The 20,282-nt window shown below is 39.5% G+C and overlaps 1 protein-coding gene across 4 annotated transcripts in view; it reads right to left on the bottom strand.

Moving 5' to 3' along the window:
- The window catches only part of pbx1a (pre-B-cell leukemia homeobox 1a), a 48,600-nt gene continuing 28,318 nt past the window's right edge, over window positions 1-20,282 (bottom strand). The window contains exons 3-10 of one of the 4 annotated variants that reach the window (XM_063886658.1): window positions 12,550-12,794; window positions 12,152-12,202; window positions 10,615-10,805; window positions 10,173-10,308; window positions 9,022-9,181; window positions 7,989-8,101; window positions 5,991-6,080; window positions 1-1,953 (exon numbers count right to left, since the gene is read on the bottom strand). In XM_063886658.1, coding sequence (XP_063742728.1) covers window positions 1,861-1,953; window positions 5,991-6,080; window positions 7,989-8,101; window positions 9,022-9,181; window positions 10,173-10,308; window positions 10,615-10,805; window positions 12,152-12,202; window positions 12,550-12,794 — 1,079 coding nt within the window. In that variant the 3' untranslated portion in view covers window positions 1-1,860. The remainder of the gene's footprint in view (window positions 1,954-5,990; window positions 6,081-7,988; window positions 8,102-9,021; window positions 9,182-10,172; window positions 10,309-10,614; window positions 10,806-12,151; window positions 12,203-12,549; window positions 12,795-20,282) is intronic. The other 3 variants (XM_063886661.1, XM_063886659.1, XM_063886662.1) reach the window with 3 other exon arrangements.

The raw sequence follows: 20,282 nt of genomic DNA, 5'->3' as shown, positions 1-20,282 counted from the left end.
TCTTGATGTATTACATATAATTTTAATGTGTTGAAAACTCTTTCCAACAAAGCAAGTCAAGCACAATGAAGCACATAAACACATGTTGAAAATTCATGAGCTAATTCACGAGAGAAGTAAAGCAAAAAATAAAAGTAATAGTCTACATTTAGCATACCATTAAAAAATAACAAAATACAAAAAACAAATAGGCCACACAACATAAAAGTGTCTATAAACAAAGTTAGACTGCTCAGAAAACACATTATTTGACATAATGACTTATCCCTTCTGTAGTGCTTATTGGGTAACATTTACAATGTCCATAGATGTTTGATACTGAAAAAAATCAGTTTAATGGTACTGAGACAAGCATAAATTCAAATGATTACGTTGTTTTGGTCTCAATTCTAGAGTTACTTAAGCAATACCAGCAGAGTAATATATTGAGTTGCTTTCTATGTAAATAAACGCCCAGAATAGGACACCATTCATTAAAATGAGAAACTTTATATCCTTATCAGAGCGGCCGAGCAGCAGTTCAGGTACGTCCAGATGTTTCTTTCATGGCGATGATCGGTGGCTCCATGCTGAAGCATTTCTGGACCTGTGCTGTAGATTCAGGAGCAAGGATCCACCGTAAAACTATTAACATAATGACTTCCCTGTTTAAGTGGATTGTGGCTATGTATTGTAAAACAAACTCAGTTACAAACGCTCTTGACAAACTTTCTCTTCCGTAGAAAGTGATATTTCTTCTCGTATTTCTTTCTAAGGGACAGTGTTATTCAATTGGTTGTAGCACCAGAGCTTCATGACAGAAGATAGTCATTAGGATCAGAAGAAAAGGACATAATGCTGTATTTATTTGATGAAAGAATATATATTATAACTGACTCCATGATGACACACTTTTCTTGATGGTTTTGTTTTGGTCACATCAGCATTTTGGCATTGTCAAAAACTTCCAGAGTGGCGGTGGTGGAACACAATAAGAAATGTCATAAAAAATTCAAGTAAATGAAAAAAGTATTCTCCTTGTCCAGCATGAAGCAACATTCCTGTTTTTTTCTTTGCATCAGTGAGTCTTGCTTTTCTGTGACTGTCACTCTACCAATATGCTGTAGAAACCAAAACCAACAGAGCGAAAAAATAGCTTTTAAGGTGATATATATTCTACATCTTAATGAATGATGTCAAGCTTGTCCGATTTGATGACAAGTATTTATTTATTGTTTTACAGATAACATACTTCACAGGGTTACCTTAGAGGTAAAATCTCCTGACAGAACTCTGTGTTGACTCTTCGGAGACAGAGGGGAAGATGAACATACTTTTATCAAGCACACATTGTAAACAACTGAGCAATATTTAAGTCTAAATGGCGTACCATAGAATAGGTGAGAGACAACAAAATGTAAGTAAGAAGATGTGCCTCTTGCTTGCAAAGACAAAAGTTTCATTTTTACAAAACAAATAATGGTCACTGACATATTTTTCTACTTTTTTTTAGTGGCTGAGAGGTAGAATGAAGTATTTTCAGTTAAAACCAATGATTTGATTTATTTACTTTATCATATCATTTCATCATAATGAGTGAAAACATTACAAGTGACAAGTAACCCCAGCCCTCTGGATATAATGTGAAATCTGTACAAATGTCTCCATTGATTGGGGTGTTGTTTTGATTTTTATTGTGAAACATTTTGTTCGTATCCCAAATGTCCAACGTTATAAGCAGAGGAAATATTACTTTTTTTCTGGTTAGGATTTCACAGTACCTCTCCAAACTGTGGGGCAGTGAATTCCTTTGTTTAACACTGTGAATAGCAACGTCAGTCCATGTTTTTTTTTGTAGATGAGGTGGAGCAATGGATATATTCAGTTGGAAGTATCCGAATGAACGCTCCCGGGTCCTTCTGTGGGCGAAGTCACTGACGAAGGAGTCGGAGCATCTTGCCAGCCACCATTTGTCTGTGGAGATAAGACAGGAAGTATTTAGCTTTATCGTATCACATTGTACTGTATGATACCATTTTGGCATTCAAGTGTCTTTAAGGACAAGGACTGTTCTATATTTTCTTACTGGAAACAAATCCCATGAATACCTTAACAAACAATGAAGTGATCCCACTAAGTACTGCCTTTGTAGAGCCTGATTCATCTTATTCCTCGAAAATGATTACAAACATATCAGTGAGTCACAATGCTGGGCTGTACACATTTTTTTCTGTATAGCCAATAAAACAGACACTGTTGTTTGTTTTGAGACATCCCACATAAGCTGTTCTTCTGCAGTGAATGTTCACTATAGCACCAAATGTGTATTAATCCATTCATGAAAACATGACCTTTGTACACCCTACTTAATTCTCTTTCAGTACAAAACTACATTGGCCGGCTGTTTTAGGATAATACTGAGGTTTTATTATTTTGTATTGATGCACTATATATATTTATCAAACATTTACAGCTTTTTTTAAAGAATAGTTTGATGTTTTCACTTTGCACTAACAGGCAGATTGTATCACTAGTTTTATGCATAATACATGAAATTCAGTTTTTTCTTTAGGCCGTATAAAAAAACCTGAGGGGGGTCGTCAAGAATTAAGGAAATTTATGCAGCAAGCTTTGAAATAGTCCAGTCTTTGTAATTTCAACTTGATGTATCATTTCCACTTTTGTAGGGATTAAGAAAAATATATACAATGTAGAAAACAGAAGTAGCAACCTTTAAAGGTGGGGGTAGGTTGATTTTGTTACCTTTGGACACCTAAATACCATTTTTTTTTTTACCAGTTGCCAGTCTTTGTGCTAAACTAAGATAATCATCTCCTTGCTGTTGCTTTATAGACACAGACTAACACATTATTTGTTATGTTCTTTCTTGACAAGACTTTCTGACAATAACAGGAGTAAAGAATATCCCCAGCCTTATCCTTTATTTCAAATTAATGAAACAGGATACACTGCATCACTCTGCTCATGCTTTCACAGTATTGCCTTTCAGTATGTGGAAAACTGCTTCAAACTCAGATAGAAGTGGCTTTGAGGAGGTGTATTTGGTCCTTAAAGTAATAAAAATTCAAATGCAAATATGAAAGCTTACTCAATAGCAGTGATTTCTGTCCAACTGCTACTTTACAGTCAGCATGAAAAACTGACAAACACTGTTTTTAAGAGAGTCTTCATTAAAAATATTATAGCGCCACTTCCCTCAATTTTTCCTGGAAATCGCTGACATAATGTGAGATAAACAGAAGAGATGAAACACAGAATATGCAGACCTTTCATATATCTCAGAATACACCCCTGAGACGGTTGATAAAAGAATAAATTATCACAATGAAAAAATAGCTCTTTAAAGTGGAGCCCTTCTCAAATCGTGATAAAAGGTTGACTCAAGACCATTAAGGACATTAATTGCAATTTCCATGCTATTAGTGGAACTGGGGACATGCTTTGGCAGCCTCTTATTTCCAAACCCTGTTATTTGGCGTAAAGACTGTCTATCACCGCATTCAGAGGCAAGAGGCGAAAAAAAAGAAAGAATGAGGGAAAAAACATTTCAAGTCTTTGAGAGAGGCAACACCCACCAGCAATTTGAGGGGTGTAATTGCCGTCAAGGATAAAGAAGGAGAGGTGAACCACGAGATTCAGTCAGTAGATCTTGAAAGGACAAAAATATTATCTAGGCTAAATAAATAGAAGCAACAACACTTCATTCACTAGCTTTACTGAAATTTCGTTTAAGATGGAATTATTATAAAATAACTATTAGAAACTTATTTCATCATCACCAATATCATTTTCTTTTTTCTTTTGTGAGACTGGTAAATTATTATTCTCACTTGGGCTGTTTAGTTAGTTTTATAATGATTAATGTAAAGTTAAAAACATCACTCGTTTATATTGTAATTCCTGGTGGACATATCTAATTAATTTGTCTTGATTGTTATAGTGTTGTATAATAGACTACTTAAATCATTAAAGGTTTGGTTATATGCCACTTCTAAAGCTATTCTTGTATAATCAATAAAGAAATAAGTCAATTCATTACTGAAAAATAATTATTGATCCCAAAGTTTTACCAATCTTACAAACATTACCATAAAATTTGAGTGCTTAACATCTGTTCCTCTGAAAGAAATACCCTAGTTTCGTTACAGAAAGACCATATTTCTGACAATTGACTAATCATTGTAGCTTTGAATTTCTAGCTACCATTTCTTATATAATTATGTTGCATTGTTGGAGGAACTCAGGACTTAAGATTTTCATTGCCATTTCTACACTGCATGTGCATAGCACATTAAAACATTTGAATCTTACTTGGATAACGAATAATCTTTTATATCATGGAACACAAAGGTTATGTTTTTATCCAGATGGATAGAAGGGTCTTGAAGTATCTTGGAAATAATTTCCGAGCAGTGGTAAGATTTATTTAAAAACCTACTGGCTATTCTTTGCAGAATTGGAGGCTAAGCTCTTTGAATGTATACTAATGAACTAATACTCATACTTAGACCAGTCATTTATAAGAGTTTTATTCAGTCAGTATTAAAATGAGATTTTCTTTGTTGCCAAGCCCAAAATCCTACTTAATTTGGATGTTTTTGTTTTGCACTTTATGTAAAAGGGATTTTGTCTACATTGAACACCTATTTCCAGTTGTGCCAGTTGTATGTTGGCTTGATGCCTACATGTTCTTATTTTAGCATGGGGGGTGTTGCAGGCTTGGCTGTCAGTGCCGCTGTTCCTGTGGATGAATGATTCGACCAATGTGCTTGGACTGTTAGCCCAAAGCCCCGCTCCTCATGTCCCTGTGACTGTCGTATTGATTCTGTTCAGCCCCGCGCAGCCTGTCGCTATGGATCTACATGCGAACACACCGCCTCCAGTGTTGCCTGTCCCGCCCTGCCCTGCCCAGCGAGGAGACCTAGAAACGGACCCGGCCTTTGACAGGCTAGTTAAAGAGTTATTTTAAGAATGAGCAACTTAGAACTTTTTCTCGTTAGCTGATCTTGGGAGGTATGATTTGCCCTATGATGCCAATGTTAGAGCTGCGTCGGGAGGGATGATGACACCTGTGTCCTTGTTCCTGTCGACTGCAGGTGTCTCGCTAACGCTAATATCCTCCGACAGACCAGGAGCGTGTCCAGCTACTCAGCCTGGTAGCTGCCTCATTGCCTGCCACTGAGGGCACGACTGGAGCAGGGGGGCAACCGGCTGGACAAAAGCCCGAACTCTGCTAAGTGGCACGTCAACACACACACAAAATTACCCAATATTATACACACGCTTGGGAAGGGACAAAGGATATGGAAATGCATTATATTATTAGGATACAAAAAAAGGCTTTACATTGTTTAAGAATAGTTTAAAAAAAGGATGTAACCTTTAGTAAATTGTAAATTCTTCAAAGGGGAGATGTAAAAAAGTAAAGGGGAGCAACATCACCGTAATGGGCTCACCGGCTTCCAGCTGTGCACGTGCCTTAATTATCAAAATGAAGTCTGACTAGTGTACTTAAAGTAACGCTATATAAGCACATAATCCCCCTTTATAGTTTGCCTACCCGTTTTCTGATTAAGCAGGTAAAAACAACGATAGAAGGAGAGGTTTTCTCATTTAACTTCTGCTTTTTCTCTTGCTAAACACAGACGCTGGTGGTATGAAAAAACATGCAGCACATTCCCAAACATCAATGCTGATTATACAATACTGCGTCCTAATAAACATTGATAATTAGTTTTTTTTTAAATGCTTCTGATTGCTTTTATCTTGTCTTTGTTTGCATATTTGTTATTGAGGTAATCCAAAAGTAACAGAAAGCAACCAAGTTACTAAATCCTTGGATTAGGTAATTCACGTAATCAGCAATTGTATCGCGATCCATTTAGTAAGTTAACCTGATTATACACCTCTTGGAACTTGAGATTCATTTAAAAGTAAGACAGCAAAGGAAATGTAGAGGAGGACAGAAGGAGATTGTTTACAGGTCTTACGTTGATGCCCTGTGGACTGTACATCTGGCTGGCTGCGAGGCTGTCACTGTATCCTCCGGTCTGGCTGATAACATGGCGAAGAGTATCCACCTGGAACGGCAGGGACACAGACAAAAGGCCTGGTCAGACAAAAGCTCTGGATAACAAAGACAGCCATGCACAAGGAAAGGTCAGTCTGATAGTGAAAGGGTACAATAAACAGGAAAAGGTTACAAACAGCGAATCTGAATGATTTGGCTGCTATTACAAGCTGGATAACAGGCGTTGCAAAAGGACAAAAAAACAAGAAAATGACAATGAGTAACTAATTACTTATTTATTTGTGTTTTAATAACACATCAAAATCAGACATTAAAAATGTAACGGTTAGTCTTTCTTCTGCGTGTAGCTGCAAACTACTGACAATATTGTTTACTGTGTATGTAGACATAGAGGCTTGTTTTTAATGGCATACCAGCAGTCTCCATTGTGTGCAGGAACTGCAGTTGAACATTACCTGTACCTCTAGCTCTGGCCCAACAGTATGAACATGGACCCTGTTAAATGAACTATTGAAATAAAATGATCTGATGAAATTTCCCATTAAAACACGTTTAACCATTGTTGCTGCCAATAAAGTGTGGTGCAACCGAGGTCAGATCTTTCATTTCCATGTCCTTCGGAGATTCACCACTGCAGCCGTCAGCTTATTCACGGAAACACACCTGCCTCATGGATTTCACAACACAAAACCTCATCAAGCCAATAAAGTCAAAGTTGTACTTCATCTTTTCTCTTGGCTTTCTTTTAATTGTGAATCCCTGAGAGCAAGGCCATTCTTACATGTTCGGACAATAACCCTTTTAGAGGAACATGAGTTTTAATAATTAAAAGGCTAACCCTGAAGACCTCTTTACCTCTTATGAGGGTCTTCCGTATTGCATATTCATGAACCACCTAAAGCGTTTGGAGAGCTGATCTGAATAGAAAAGGGGGGATGGAGGGATAGGGAAATGATGCCAAAAGCACCAAAACCAAATGAGAATATTACCACGGGTAGTGATTCCTTAATTTATGGTGAGAGTTGTAACACTCAGAATCATTGTGCTGGTCATCACTGTCCACTGGGGCAAGGTCAGGGCGCTGCAGTTCACCAGTGGCTATGTGACCTCTTGTCAGGAGTGCTGATGAGTATTGCACCGTTTCCAAAACTGTCTGCAGTCGTCTACTCAATTGTGGGTTGACAATTACTTCTACATTAATGTAGAGCTTTAGGCTAAGTGTAACCTTTGTTGCACAGTGTAGGTCAAGTTACTGTGGGCTGCACAGACCGGACAGAGGTGGAACAGTTTAACATGCAAGCTCAAGAGTTTGTTGAGTAATCCCCTTTTTCCCACTGGACAAAAAGAAAACCACTAACACCCACTCACACCTTCCATTTGTTTTCACTATGAAAGGTCATATCGTTCCAGAGATAAATTATTCTGCAGTAGTCACAAATATTTATCGGCTCCGGCACCGATCTGCAGTGACAGAAACATTACACACAGGTGGACAATTTCATTTTTGTCTCTCTTTTTTAGTGCCATGATATGTGACACACGTTAAAGTTAATATATAGTAATAAATAAAATCAACAGGGATTTGGGCAATTATTACAACTAATTGAAGTACAGAAAGTACAATTAATATGCTCTCCTTAAAGATACCAGAGTCCTTGGACAACAACAGTAATGTTACCTTGCAAACCATTATAACACACACTTGATTAAAACAAACACATCATCAAACACGTCTTTGTTAGAATTTCCAATCTGTTCACAAGATTCAGCAACTATGGTTCAGGAGAGACTGAATAAGTAACCACCATTAATAATCTACCCTCTTTTCCGGTGCGTTAAAGACTTGACACGCTAAAAAAAGGCCTACTCATCTACTCAAAATGGAAAAAGAGTAAATTGACTAGTTTTAGCAGGTTTTCCCGTGTTCAAAAGGGTGTAAGCTTGGAGAGGCGCCTACCTGGGATTGTATGTTGGCCCCAACCTGCCCCCCTTGGTATGAGTCCCCATTGAGGGACTGCACACTCATGAACAAGTCTCCGGAATTTGACATGTTAAAAGAGCCAGCAGAACCTGAGAATACACAGAGGCAGAGGAAAAAGAGCAAGAGGGTAAGACAAAGGAAAGAGAAGAGAGAGACAGAGGAAGAAAAGAGTAAGAGAAAAAGGAGTTAAAATGATCATGCTTAAGCAAAAGTGCATTGAGTGGGTTAGTTGGTGGGGGCTGCAGACATATTGAAAAAGGCTTTCTCTACAAACATGCTACAGATGCAGCATGGGCACATTAGAATATCATGGAAGCATAATCTACAAGGAAAAATCAACCGGCAAGATCCATGAGACAGAAAATCATCATAAAACTGTTTAGGTCCAGATAAAACAAGCCTTATGGATTGTATTGTTGTTAAATGTCTGTGCTGCTAGTGTTTCATTAAGGAAGTAATAATTGATCCGCAGGAAGACCCAAAGAATCGTCTTCGTCCTTTAATGGACCCAAGCTCCCCAGATGTAAAGAGACCATCGCGTAACTTGATTTCAACACCCGGTCCTAATCCAATACAGTTGCGAAGTCTCTATATGACAAAAGACTTCGCTTGCCCTCTGAGCAGCTTAATGGCATACACAGGGTCAACCGGACAAGAGGCAGGAAAAATTAACGTCCACAAGACCAAGAGGTCAATAACAGAGACGGAGAGAGAGTGGGAGAGAGAGACAAAGAACATGAGTGAGAGAGACAGACGGCAAAGGCAGGAAAGGAGGAAAATAATGGAAGAGCAAGAAAGCCTCATTATATTACTGTGTTAGTAAAGGAGAGAGTCCTTCGGTTAGTCAGGGAAAAAAAACACCAGAGATCTTGAGTTGAGGATCAGGTGCAAAGAATAAGAACGTTATAGTGCTCTTGTTTATCTATCTGTTCTGGTATAACAATAATATGTTCATATTCTTCTAACTATAGAGTTATTATAACTCAATGGTCTGTGGGGATCCTCTCACCTGCTGAATTGGGAGTGGATGGGGAGTTTGCCTGGCTGCCGTGAGCAGACACACTGGTTGCACTGACTGCGGTCCTCGCTGCGTACATGTTGGCCTCCTCTTGGAACTTGCCGATGTTTTTCTTGTACCGGATTCTTTTGTTCCCGAACCAGTTTGATACCTGTTAAAAAAGCAATGACAAAACACAGCTGGTGAGTCGTAGTGAATTTAAGCTGATATCCATGCACACATCCAGATGACCACAAGTGAAATAAGCACTCAGGCTTTAATGTGTTTTTATTCTCAATGATTTTTAACATGTGTAATGACTGCAGTCCAGTGGTATTTGGGTTTTTTAAATCACTGAATAAATTCAATCCAATTTAGACCTGCTGGTCTAGAAAAAAAAACTCATTTGGAAACTCCCATACATATAATAATATACACAGACATCTATATTTATTTTAAGCTAATTTAGTCATGCTTTAAATGTTCAACATACATATTTTTGTATAAATAGAAAAATATACTTTTTTATCTGTCAATTAAACCCAAGTCTGCTTAAATATACAATATATGTTGTTCCATTCAATCACTTACACTATAATTTATGTGTTTACTATGAGCTTTAAGAAATGAATCAGCAAACTTTTGCAGTAATACTTTCAGCACCATAACAGCTCACATGAAGAAGGAACATACTGAGAGATGTATCAAATCTTACAAGCATTCAGATATATTCACGGAATTTTCCTTTAAACCTTACCAAATTTTGAATCCATAGGGATACATTCAGTAGCATTTTACTTGTAGTGTTAAATACAAATACTCAATAGCTAAGCCTGGAATGTGCTTCCTGCACCAGTTAGAACAACCCCCATTAGCATTAGATTATCATTGGTCTGGTAAGGCTATCTCCTTCGAAATGCAAACCAAAACATCACATTATTTTCTACTAAATATAATGTAATAATCTAATATAATGCAACATATTGATAAGATTACATATCTTGTATCACTTAGCTAATAGTAAGTGAATGTAGATTTAGGTTTTACTTATTGACTCCGATCAAAGTAGAATCTTAAATCATGCAAGGCCTCAATTGAGTAGCAAAAAATGTTTTTATTTTATACGACAAAATCAAAGTAGTTGCTCAGTTTATTCTGGTTACCTGTGACACTGTGATGCTGCATTTCTTGGCCAGCTCTTCTTTGGCCTCCTCGCTGGGATAAGGGTTACTGAGGTGGGAGTAAAAGTACTCGTTTAGGATCTCTGTCGCCTGTTTGTTGAAGTTCCTCCTCTTTCGTCTGGCAGAAAGGAGACAGACAGATCAGAACGTTATTAAAGATAAACCACTAGATTCTTTATTTAAATCAGGGTACTTCAGTTTATTTGAACCATTCTGAAACAAAAAACATTTCTTTTTAAAAACACATTCAGGAAACAAAAAGGGAAGAACATTTATTTAAAAAATCCAGGAAAACACACAATATAATCTATCAGACCGATGGCAACACAAGCACATTAACCTATTATTAAAATAAAGAAAAATATTTGAGCAAAATGTATGAATGCTAAACATTTTTCATGCCCACATGAACACACACACAGACCTGGCGTCGAGGAAGCGTGAGCGAAGGATCATGACGGCCTCGCAGGTGCTCTGTTTCAGCTGCATCTGGATGGAACTGAACTTGCGGTGGATGATGCTGACCATGCGCTCAATCTCTTTGGGTGAGATGGGTCGTGTGCGAGACTGCTCCCTCAGCAAATTCATCACATGGGTGGTGAACTCATTGCACGCCTGGATGCACAGACAGACAGGATTCATAAAAAGAAGAACTATCATGGCTGATCAACACTTACAGACTGAACAAAGGGCTGAAATTGGATTCTGGAGAGGCCGCACCTTCACTGGTGGGCCTTGGCCTCGTAGAAGCCCTTTTGACTGTTTAACAGCACCAGCGTTAGAGGGTATATGGATAGTCTAAATTAAAGCAGCAGACAGTGCAATGTTTCACGCCAAACAAATGTAGCAGCGGAGTCATACAGTGGAGGCTGCAAAACTGAATATTAAAAAGACTTCTCTTCAATGGAAGAGAAAATGTGACAAGTGAAGAGAAATCTAAAATGACAGCAGGCTTTCAGTCCCGTTAACGTTCAAGAGGTTTAAACTGTCTCGCTCTCTTTTTTACTCCATCTTTCAGTCTACCTCATTCTTTCTCTCTGTCTGAATCAGTCACTGGATATGACTGCGTTCAGAGTCAAGGTGTCTGTTGCTTGTCAACACCAGGGTTACGTCAGTCAAAGTGATGCACAGAGCAGCCGTTCTGCTTGCACACACACGCCAGACACTACTCACTCATACGCGTGCGAGGTGTACATAGCGTGGTGACACAAAAATGCTCAGGTGTGTATTGACTGTGACAGTTAGTGATGACTAGCCTTCCTCGGAGAAGATGACAAACCCAGGACGCTTTGACTTCCGAGGAAATGACAAGACGTTACAGTCTTTGGAAAAGAGCTGGTGTGTGACTGATATAATGGCTGCTTGCCTGCTGAAGATAACATCTCTGAAAGCTTGTCGTGTCATGAGTTGGCCTGTGAGAGCTGATTTTAAGAGCATTATGCTTGGTTAAAATATTCTGGGGACAATAACTTACTTATCTACCATAAATATCATTCCAATTTTAGATTCATAGATGAAACTTTTTCCAACATGCACCGGACAGGACAAGGAAAGGATTTGGAAACAATGCCACAACAATATATTGACTCTCACATTCTTAACTCTTGGCAATTGAGAGTCTTATATTTATCTCAGTTGCATTTTCTTTTTTACAATATACAGAAAGATAGGGATTGGGGGAAAACATATAAACTGGATATAAAAAGGATAAATGCCAAGTCTACATCCCTGCATTCATGCATTTTCCTTTTGTTATCCTTAAAAAGAAAATGTTTTTCAGAGGTCAGGTAGGTTATTGTTCATCGCCCTGAAAGTGGTGTAAAACTGTGTAATGTACCACCACTACATCTTTTGTCATCCATATAGAAGACAGTACACATGTTTGCAACTTATTTAAGTCAAGACACATATTTTTGTGCATGTCAACAATGTAATAATTTATAAAGATTAAAATCACTGACATTTTTTTTAAAGTTTTGTCCATATCCACCACCAGTCGAGACGATGTCCAACTTTTTCAGTAGTTGCACATTTAAACAGAAAAGAGAAATTTAAAATTACAACACATCCCATAGTCGTCACCTGAGTAGTGGGAGGATTTTGGAGGAGGAGACAATGGTAAAACAATGAAATATACTATTGCTAAAAAAGGTGTATTCAAAAGGTGGAACATTTTAAACAGTGCTTTTCTCATTCCTAGTATAGGGATTGAATTAAGGCTTAGCGCGGGAATAAAGTGTAATATCCACATTCATTGTGTGGTACATGGAAGTACCACATGTGCACATTTTCAGATGACAATATGAATTTGTGTTACAGAATAAATAAGAATAATAATGGCTGAGAAATGACCCCCCACCTGTTCATATTTCTCCAGCTCTGTGTGGTAAATTTGTCTGATCTGAGACAGCTTGGCTCGGTAGTCGGAGTGTTCTGCTGAGTTGTCCGCACCGACGCCGCCAGCGGCTGCCGCGGCGGCTGCTGCAGCTGCCGACCCGCCGCCTTTCTCGGGCCCAGCCACGCCCTCTGCCAGCAGCATGTTGTCCAGGCGCATCAGCTGAGGATCTGGAGGTTCCTCCTCCTGGGCACCACGGATACTGAGCACTGTGGAGGACGGGAGAAGACAACGTAAGAAAAATTATACTAATACAGCCTCAGTTACATGGATGTTCAAAGTGAGAAGAAAGGTGTAATAATTCTGACTGAGAAAGACTCTTAACTGCAGCCTACAGTGTGAACTCCTGTTATATTGCCATCGATTTAATAGTTCAAGTCTGTGCCATAAAACCCTGCCGCCTCACAGAGGCCAGCAGCTAGGCAGGACCATAAAACCATAATTTCATCCATTCTGACTATCATTTCATGTAAAAAAATAATTAACACAGCCTTCCATCAGAGTTCATCTTTCATTGCTCTCCTTATGCTCTGGCTAGGTTTAGTTTCTGGCTGATGGCTATATTATCTTGTCAGATGCTTTCCAAACAGGAAAAACAGTAAGTAAGAAAGCAAGTAATAACACATGTTAGAAACAGCATGTTCATGCAGACACCTTAAAACATTTGATTGAGCTACTGTTAATCAAATAGATCCAGAAAAAGTTACACAAATATCCAAAACAGAATCCAGTTGATTGCCAAGTAGGTCTTCACAATTAGGCAATGTGCTTTGGTGTATTAAAAGTGTTAGTTTCATTATTTTGTCAGTCATCAGTTGTTCAGTGATTCATCATTATGAATTGATTGTAATACTCTGACATTAAACTGTAACAAAAAATAATCATCATAAGTGGGTGTGCAGTATTTTGGAGTTTCTTCTCATAACAAACAAATAGCTACAAAATTCTAACATTACACCTGGAACACCAGAGCAGTTTTCATTCAATCAAGTAATCTTCATTTGGCAGAATTTAGGATGTTCGTCCAATGGATGCTGAGGTTGGGGTGTTTGAACCTGCACGTATTCAAACTCCTACAGCCGCTCAGCTCTCAGCTGACAGTCAGCTCGCAGCGTGCCGAGAGGGAGGCGTAAACACACAACAAAGACAGCCCTGCTGAGACAGACATGGACTAACAACATACACATAATGTATGTACGCATAAACCAATGCAGTCTTGCTCACATCTGCACACCCAGATAATCTGAGGAACATACAGTATGTGACACAGGTTCAATATAAGCAGTGCTGTGAATCTTTTGGCAACCCTAGATTTAAGATGATTGCAAATCTTGTCACGATTAGATTGAAAAAACAATTCTTGATATACTCCAGTTCACTGTGCCTAAATAAACGCAGTGAGGCAAATAATGGGATGAAGGAAAGTTTAAGACACAAGGTATCTATTTACGCTAAGCATGCAGAAATAATTTTTGGGGTTATTTGTCAATTGTAAGTAACTTAAACTAAATAAAAGTAATTGCTGCCCGTTACACTGATAAAAATGGTAAGCTTAGGCTTAAAGCTTAAATCAGAAGCTTGATAATTTCAAAAACAAACCTGACACACAATCACACTGTGAAACTGTGAAAAACACTAAATGACTTGACTCCATTTCTACAATGGTCCATTAAAACAATATCTATTTTTTTTTACATAAAAACATTTCTGCTGTAACAAAAGAATTTCCCAATTTGGGATGAATAGAGTATCTATCCATTAATGTTTTCCCACATAAACCGCATACAGCACAGAGGTATTTTATCCTGAATTTCTCATTTAAAGACCAGCTGCACTGCCCTGCCTCTCTTGGCCACCAGAAGGCTCCCTCGGTAAAGCAGCAGAGCGTCCTGCTTTTCTCTGAGGTGCTGAAAACAGGCGACCAGGTGCAGCCCTCTATTCCATCCACTGTCTTCAAGGACAAAGACAAAGCCCACGCTGCCACAACATCTTTCATATTCCCTTTAATCTATGTATCTATCAAAATGTTTGAGGAGGGCCATCTAATACTACACCCTGTATGTCTTCTCCATGATGACTGGGGACACTGAGGGTAAATGACAGGTTGTGTGACAGAGCAGTGAAGCCATATTGTAGCCCACAGTCACAGCGACGGCTCTTTTGTAATGAGGATGTAAGGTTGAGTCGCCCTGTGACCTTTCTGGAGAGCAGTGGGTCCAGATGGATTCCCGGGGAGCTTGTCTACCCTGGTGCTTCTCTTTTCTACTCCCCACCCCCCCTCCTGCCCCTCTTTCCTTCCCTATCTTTTCCTCCTCCAGCAATAACATCATCCATTCCCATCAGCTCGAACACGTGAGCAAGCTCAGCTCAAGAGGCAAATGTCAATGGCTATCAGACGGCTGGAAAAGGTCAGGAGTTCAGATGTGGAGCAGACGCATGTGTGTGTGTGGGCGCTTGTGCACATGGGCTGGTGGACGGATATGTGGATATTTTTCATGTGAATCACACCAGCGGGAAATTATAACACTCGCCAATTTAATTCTGACAAAATAGTGGCACATCCCAACCAGAGGGGGAATCTAATGAGCCTAAGAGTGATTTATTCATTCCCTCCAAGTCCCTGAGTGCACAACTAAAAGCATGAAATGGATTAAATAAATACAATTAATAAGGAAAATCAAACAATTCACTGTGCTGTGGCATAATTACCCTAACCACAGCCATCAGCTTTATTTATTTCTGTTCAGTAATAGCAATGAAATTGATTAGACCTCAATGCCAGTCAGAGTGCTCGTTGTGAACTCTGCAACCATGCACTATACATTAACATAATCACCTGACAGCGAGAAGGCCCTCTATTACAATACATCACAAGCTCACATCACTTTTAGTATAACACCAGAAACCTTTCATACACACTTCAAGTCTATTATACCAAAACAAAGGCATGGAGTCCATACTGCACTTTCTTTATTCCACGGGCAGTCACAGATTAGTATCTATAAAAGGAAGATGGCCATCATCTCATCTTGATCATTACCGACAGACTTAATTGAACAATGAGAGGACACAATTCCCCCTCTCTGTCTCTTCCTACCCCCCTTCCTCCCTCCTCCCTCCTTTCCTTTGTGCATGCACTTGTATAATTCCTTCCCTGAGATGTGGGGCACTAAACCCAAAAAGGCAAGGCATAAAATATGAATACGTATCATAAACAATTCCCGAGCAGTTTCCTGAATAATGAATGGAATTCTAAGAATAAGCCTTTGTTTTTGGCTATTGACTAAATTAATTTCTGCTGTTTTACTTCCTTAAGGGCTGGCTCATACCCATCGTGCCACTGCCTGCTGTTTGCAGACAACAGGAGTGTAAATAAACATGACGATTAAGCCACCCACTCATACAGAGGATATCAAGGTGCACACACACAGCCGCACAAACATACATTGTGTGCATGACTGTAATCACACACACACACACACACACACACACACACACACACACACACACACACACACACACACACACACACACACACACACACACACACACACACACACACACACACACACACACACACACACACACACACACACACACACACACAGGATGAATACACAGCTATGCACATTGGCAGACTACCCTGAGCACCCAGCCGGCGCCCTGCGAGTGCTTTTAAATGAAAACATGTTTAATTAATGATGTTGAAGTATTCTGTCACAATTAGGAAGATTTACGGTCAAACAAGGCAGCAGTGATGTCCCTGACAGCCATGATGAAAGTTTACCCTTCCTGCCTCTGACTGGCGGTTATGCAGCCAACGCTGGACTGGATCCATTTCCCATCAATACAGTAATGCAATACACTCTGCAGCGCTGTAGTGTATATGTGTATGTGTGTGTGTGTGTGTGTGTGTGTGTGTGTGTGTGTGTGTGTGTGTGTGTGTGTGTGTGTGTGTGTGTGTCCTTCCTTCCCTAGTGCTTGTCCACATCACATGACCCCAGAGAGGGGCAGGCAGTGGCTGTGCTCTGTATTGATTGTGTGGGCACGCGTCATCTAGGGTTTCAGCAGTTAATAAATCAGGCCTGCTCCTGACACAGCCGTGTGTGTGTGTGTGTGTGTGTGTGTGTGTGTGTGTGTGTGTGTGTGTGTGTGTGTGTGTGGGCCTGTCACAGACCAGTCAGCAGGAGTGAAAGCGACAGCCACATGATAATGTAACATCACCACCATTCATCCCTGCCACACAACATTCTGAGACAAAACAACAACAACCTAGGAACCTGAAAAAAGCAGTGTGAGTTACAGCAGACATGACAAGTATCACTAATACAAATCCTCCCCTCCCCGCTCCTCCAACGAGTTCAGCATCCTGCTCTCATCTGCATGTGATGCAAGCACAATAAAGCTCCACAGACTTCATGAGACGCAGCACGTTATTTTATGTTGACCCACACACCAGAGGTAAAGTACAGTGCTTAGCAATGCTATTATCATTACTGAGAACACTAAATGAACATTATGTTACATTACATTTACTGTATATGTGGTCATTGAAATGAATATGGGCTTTAATGTAGAAAGAACAGTTATTATGGGATTATTAAACGTATCACACAATAAAGTCTATGCAATGAAAACAATTGCTTTATTATAAATATTGTGTTATTAATTGAGTCTCAACTGTAAGCTGAACACTTGATCTACGGTGTAACGGTGAACTCATGGGAAATAAAATGTTATCTTTAACAGACTGGCAAGGACTATACATCTTGTTTTCAACTCCTGCTAGTTCTGTCTGAAAATAAGATGATTCGGGTTTTGGACAAAAAAACAAGACATTTAAAGAAATCACCTTAAAGTAAAAGAAAATGGGATCTAAGTTTTACATTGTATTTCAACATTATTTAAATTAAATGATGAATGTATTAATTCTAGATCTAATCTAATCAGCAGATTACACAATAATTTAAAAATTGTAGTTGCAGCCGTTCACACTAACATCAAATAATGGGAAGCTGCTCTCCGCCAAGTTAGCATTACTCGCTCTTTGAATATTGTCAACCCCTTAAAAAAAGTTTTTAAAAATTAACAGAACCAGAGACATCGTTATTTTTATGGCACCTAAACTAACCCAAATGCACCTCCAACAAGAACGGTTTGGTCTGGAGATTTGGGTAGGCTACATTAGCAGCAGTTAATATAGACTCGAGACACTAGCCTCACTTATCAGGTTCTTGCATCTCCCTATGGAGCAACAAAATGCTTTCAACAACTGTAATCACACGCAAAGTAATACTCCCCCAAGATCTGTAAAGAGAAAATGTGTAAACTCAGTGTTAATCCAAACCAAACAAGTAGCTAAACAAGGGCTTTTTCCAACAGTCTGAAATGAGTCTAAAGGTAAGATTTGTTACTCCAGATATATTTTAGTTACATTGAGATTTAAACACCAGCTTTAAATAAAGCATTCATCCTAAAATGCATTATTGTGCCATATTTCATATAAAATCACTACCTACTAGAGGAAACTACAGTGCTATATGTCATTATATCCAATTTTCTGTACATGTGGTCATTTCTACTGAATTGAATCTGGGCTGTTATAAAGAAAGGACAATCATTATGAAATCACTAATTAAAGGATAGGTCTGTGCAGCAATGAGAAACAATTGTTTTAGTCTAAACACTGTGTTGTTTAAATAGTTTCAAAATGTTCTGGTCTGTAAGCTGAAAGCTAGATTTGTGGTGTATCATGGGAAACTTTCTCAGGCCAAAAATGTTCTCTCCATCACCAGATAATGGGAAGCTGTACAACCTCCATACACAAGGGCATAGTCATAAAATACCTCTAAAACAGCTTTATGTTTTATCAGCCATCTCGAGTATCATGTGCAAAAGGAGGCAGAGCTGGGGTGTTTGTATTCGACACTGGGTGGGGGGAAGGGGGATACCAAGGACGAGGAAAAACACCAAAGAAATACTGGAGGGACAGGCCAAGACGAGTACATGTGGATGGCTCAGGCAAGGAGCGAAGAGAGTGATGGAAGAAAAATGAAAGGCGAAAAATAGAAATGGAATAGGAAAGCGAGGTGTCAATTAAAAAAATGAACCCCAGTGCATTTGGGAGGTGACAGCTGGTGGGAGACGAGCTGACAGGCGTCACATTAGGCGGATTTGGTGGCCGCTCCCCTCATCCCCTCCTTTTTTTTTTTTATTTTCTCCTCTCCCTCTCTGTCTCTCCCTCGTTGGCTTTCTCCACTGGCGATCGGTAGTTTCTCATGCGACAGTGGTGGCGGCGGCAGCAAGCGAGGCAGGAACTCAGCTTGGTGTTTTTCAGAACAAGTTCCCCCTGCAGCTACTCCTAATAACGGTAATTATCGTCATCATCTGAGGCTTAAGCAGGCCAGTTTGAGGCCTGAGGGGCTGGCCTGATAATGAGGCAGCCAGCGCCAGAGGAGAAGACCATTCAGAGCACCGCCCCGCCACCAAGCAGAGAACCCCCATTTAAGAGTCTTCATTAAAATAATTCATTATTCATAATAGACAATACATTAGCCCCCTGGCTGTCAGTCTTTCTTAAGGTGTCTTACAATATATATACTCTTCATTGAATCAAACTCATGCTCAGCCCATGCAGTTTTAACCGCTCCAGGCTGCACTGGAAACCACGGTTGCTGAATAGCTGAGGAGAAGTCATGAGCTTCGGGAGCAGCGAGCTGCACAGTCGGCCCTTAAGCAGAGAGACAAAGACACCTATGGAGAGAGAAGCCTGTACAGGAAAACATAAAGTACACTGGTCACACTAACTTTTTATCAAAGCTTTGGTTGGGCTTGGTATATTGTCACGTTTTTTATGGGGGTTTAAGGCAATAATGGTGTCCAAATTTTGAACCTGGGACACCTACACTTGAGAATTTCCTTCCAAAAAACAGCATCAGTCTTTTCCACAAGCGTCTCCAAGAAAAAATATGTTTATGTTTCATTTATAAAGCCCTCTATCCGCAATGGTAGTCATGACAGAAGCAAGCGAAAAAGAGTGCAAAACTTTTCAACGCGGTCAATCTGACACTCATGACTACTTCACGCAACCATTGGCTATCTAATTTCAGAATTCTGAGACCTATCCCAGTCTAAACATCCAAGCTAATATCTCTACTCGAACCAATTCAATTCAAAATCCAATTTAAAGACCTGACTCTGCTTTAACCTGTTTAATCTGTAAAGCACATTGGGTCAAAAGTTAGGGAGTTTAATATTAGTAGTATTGGTCTATATGCTATAAAAACACATTTCACAAAATACTACAAAAAATCTTACGATGATTTTCTTAATTTATCCAATTTGTCAGAAAATAAATGCTTGCCTATGATGAAGTGACAGTCGGCATGCTGTCCAGGGCAAGAGTTGGTGAGGAGGTGACGTGTGGAGGAGCCAGGAGGAGATGGTCCATGACAGCTAACGTCCTGCCCTAACTGCTGCCCTACAAGCCATCCCTGCGCACCAGGACAAGACGTAAAACAAAAGGTCCAGTAACACAATCCGCCTCAAGTCCCTGCGGTGTGTGTTCCTGTGCATGGCACATTTCATAAGGCTCCGCTCTTTGACTGGTGATGAGTTTATGCGAAGGTAATTAACAGTAATTAATCCTTAATTACAGCAATTAGCAGAGTCGCAGTAAATTAAGCCACATCTGGTGG

The sequence above is a fragment of the Eleginops maclovinus genome, chromosome 6 (assembly GCF_036324505.1).
Source record: "Eleginops maclovinus isolate JMC-PN-2008 ecotype Puerto Natales chromosome 6, JC_Emac_rtc_rv5, whole genome shotgun sequence".
Taxonomy (NCBI): Eukaryota; Metazoa; Chordata; class Actinopteri; order Perciformes; family Eleginopidae; genus Eleginops; species Eleginops maclovinus.
Note: the sequence above shows the minus strand (reverse complement) of the source record. Positions and strands in the feature narration are given on the sequence as shown.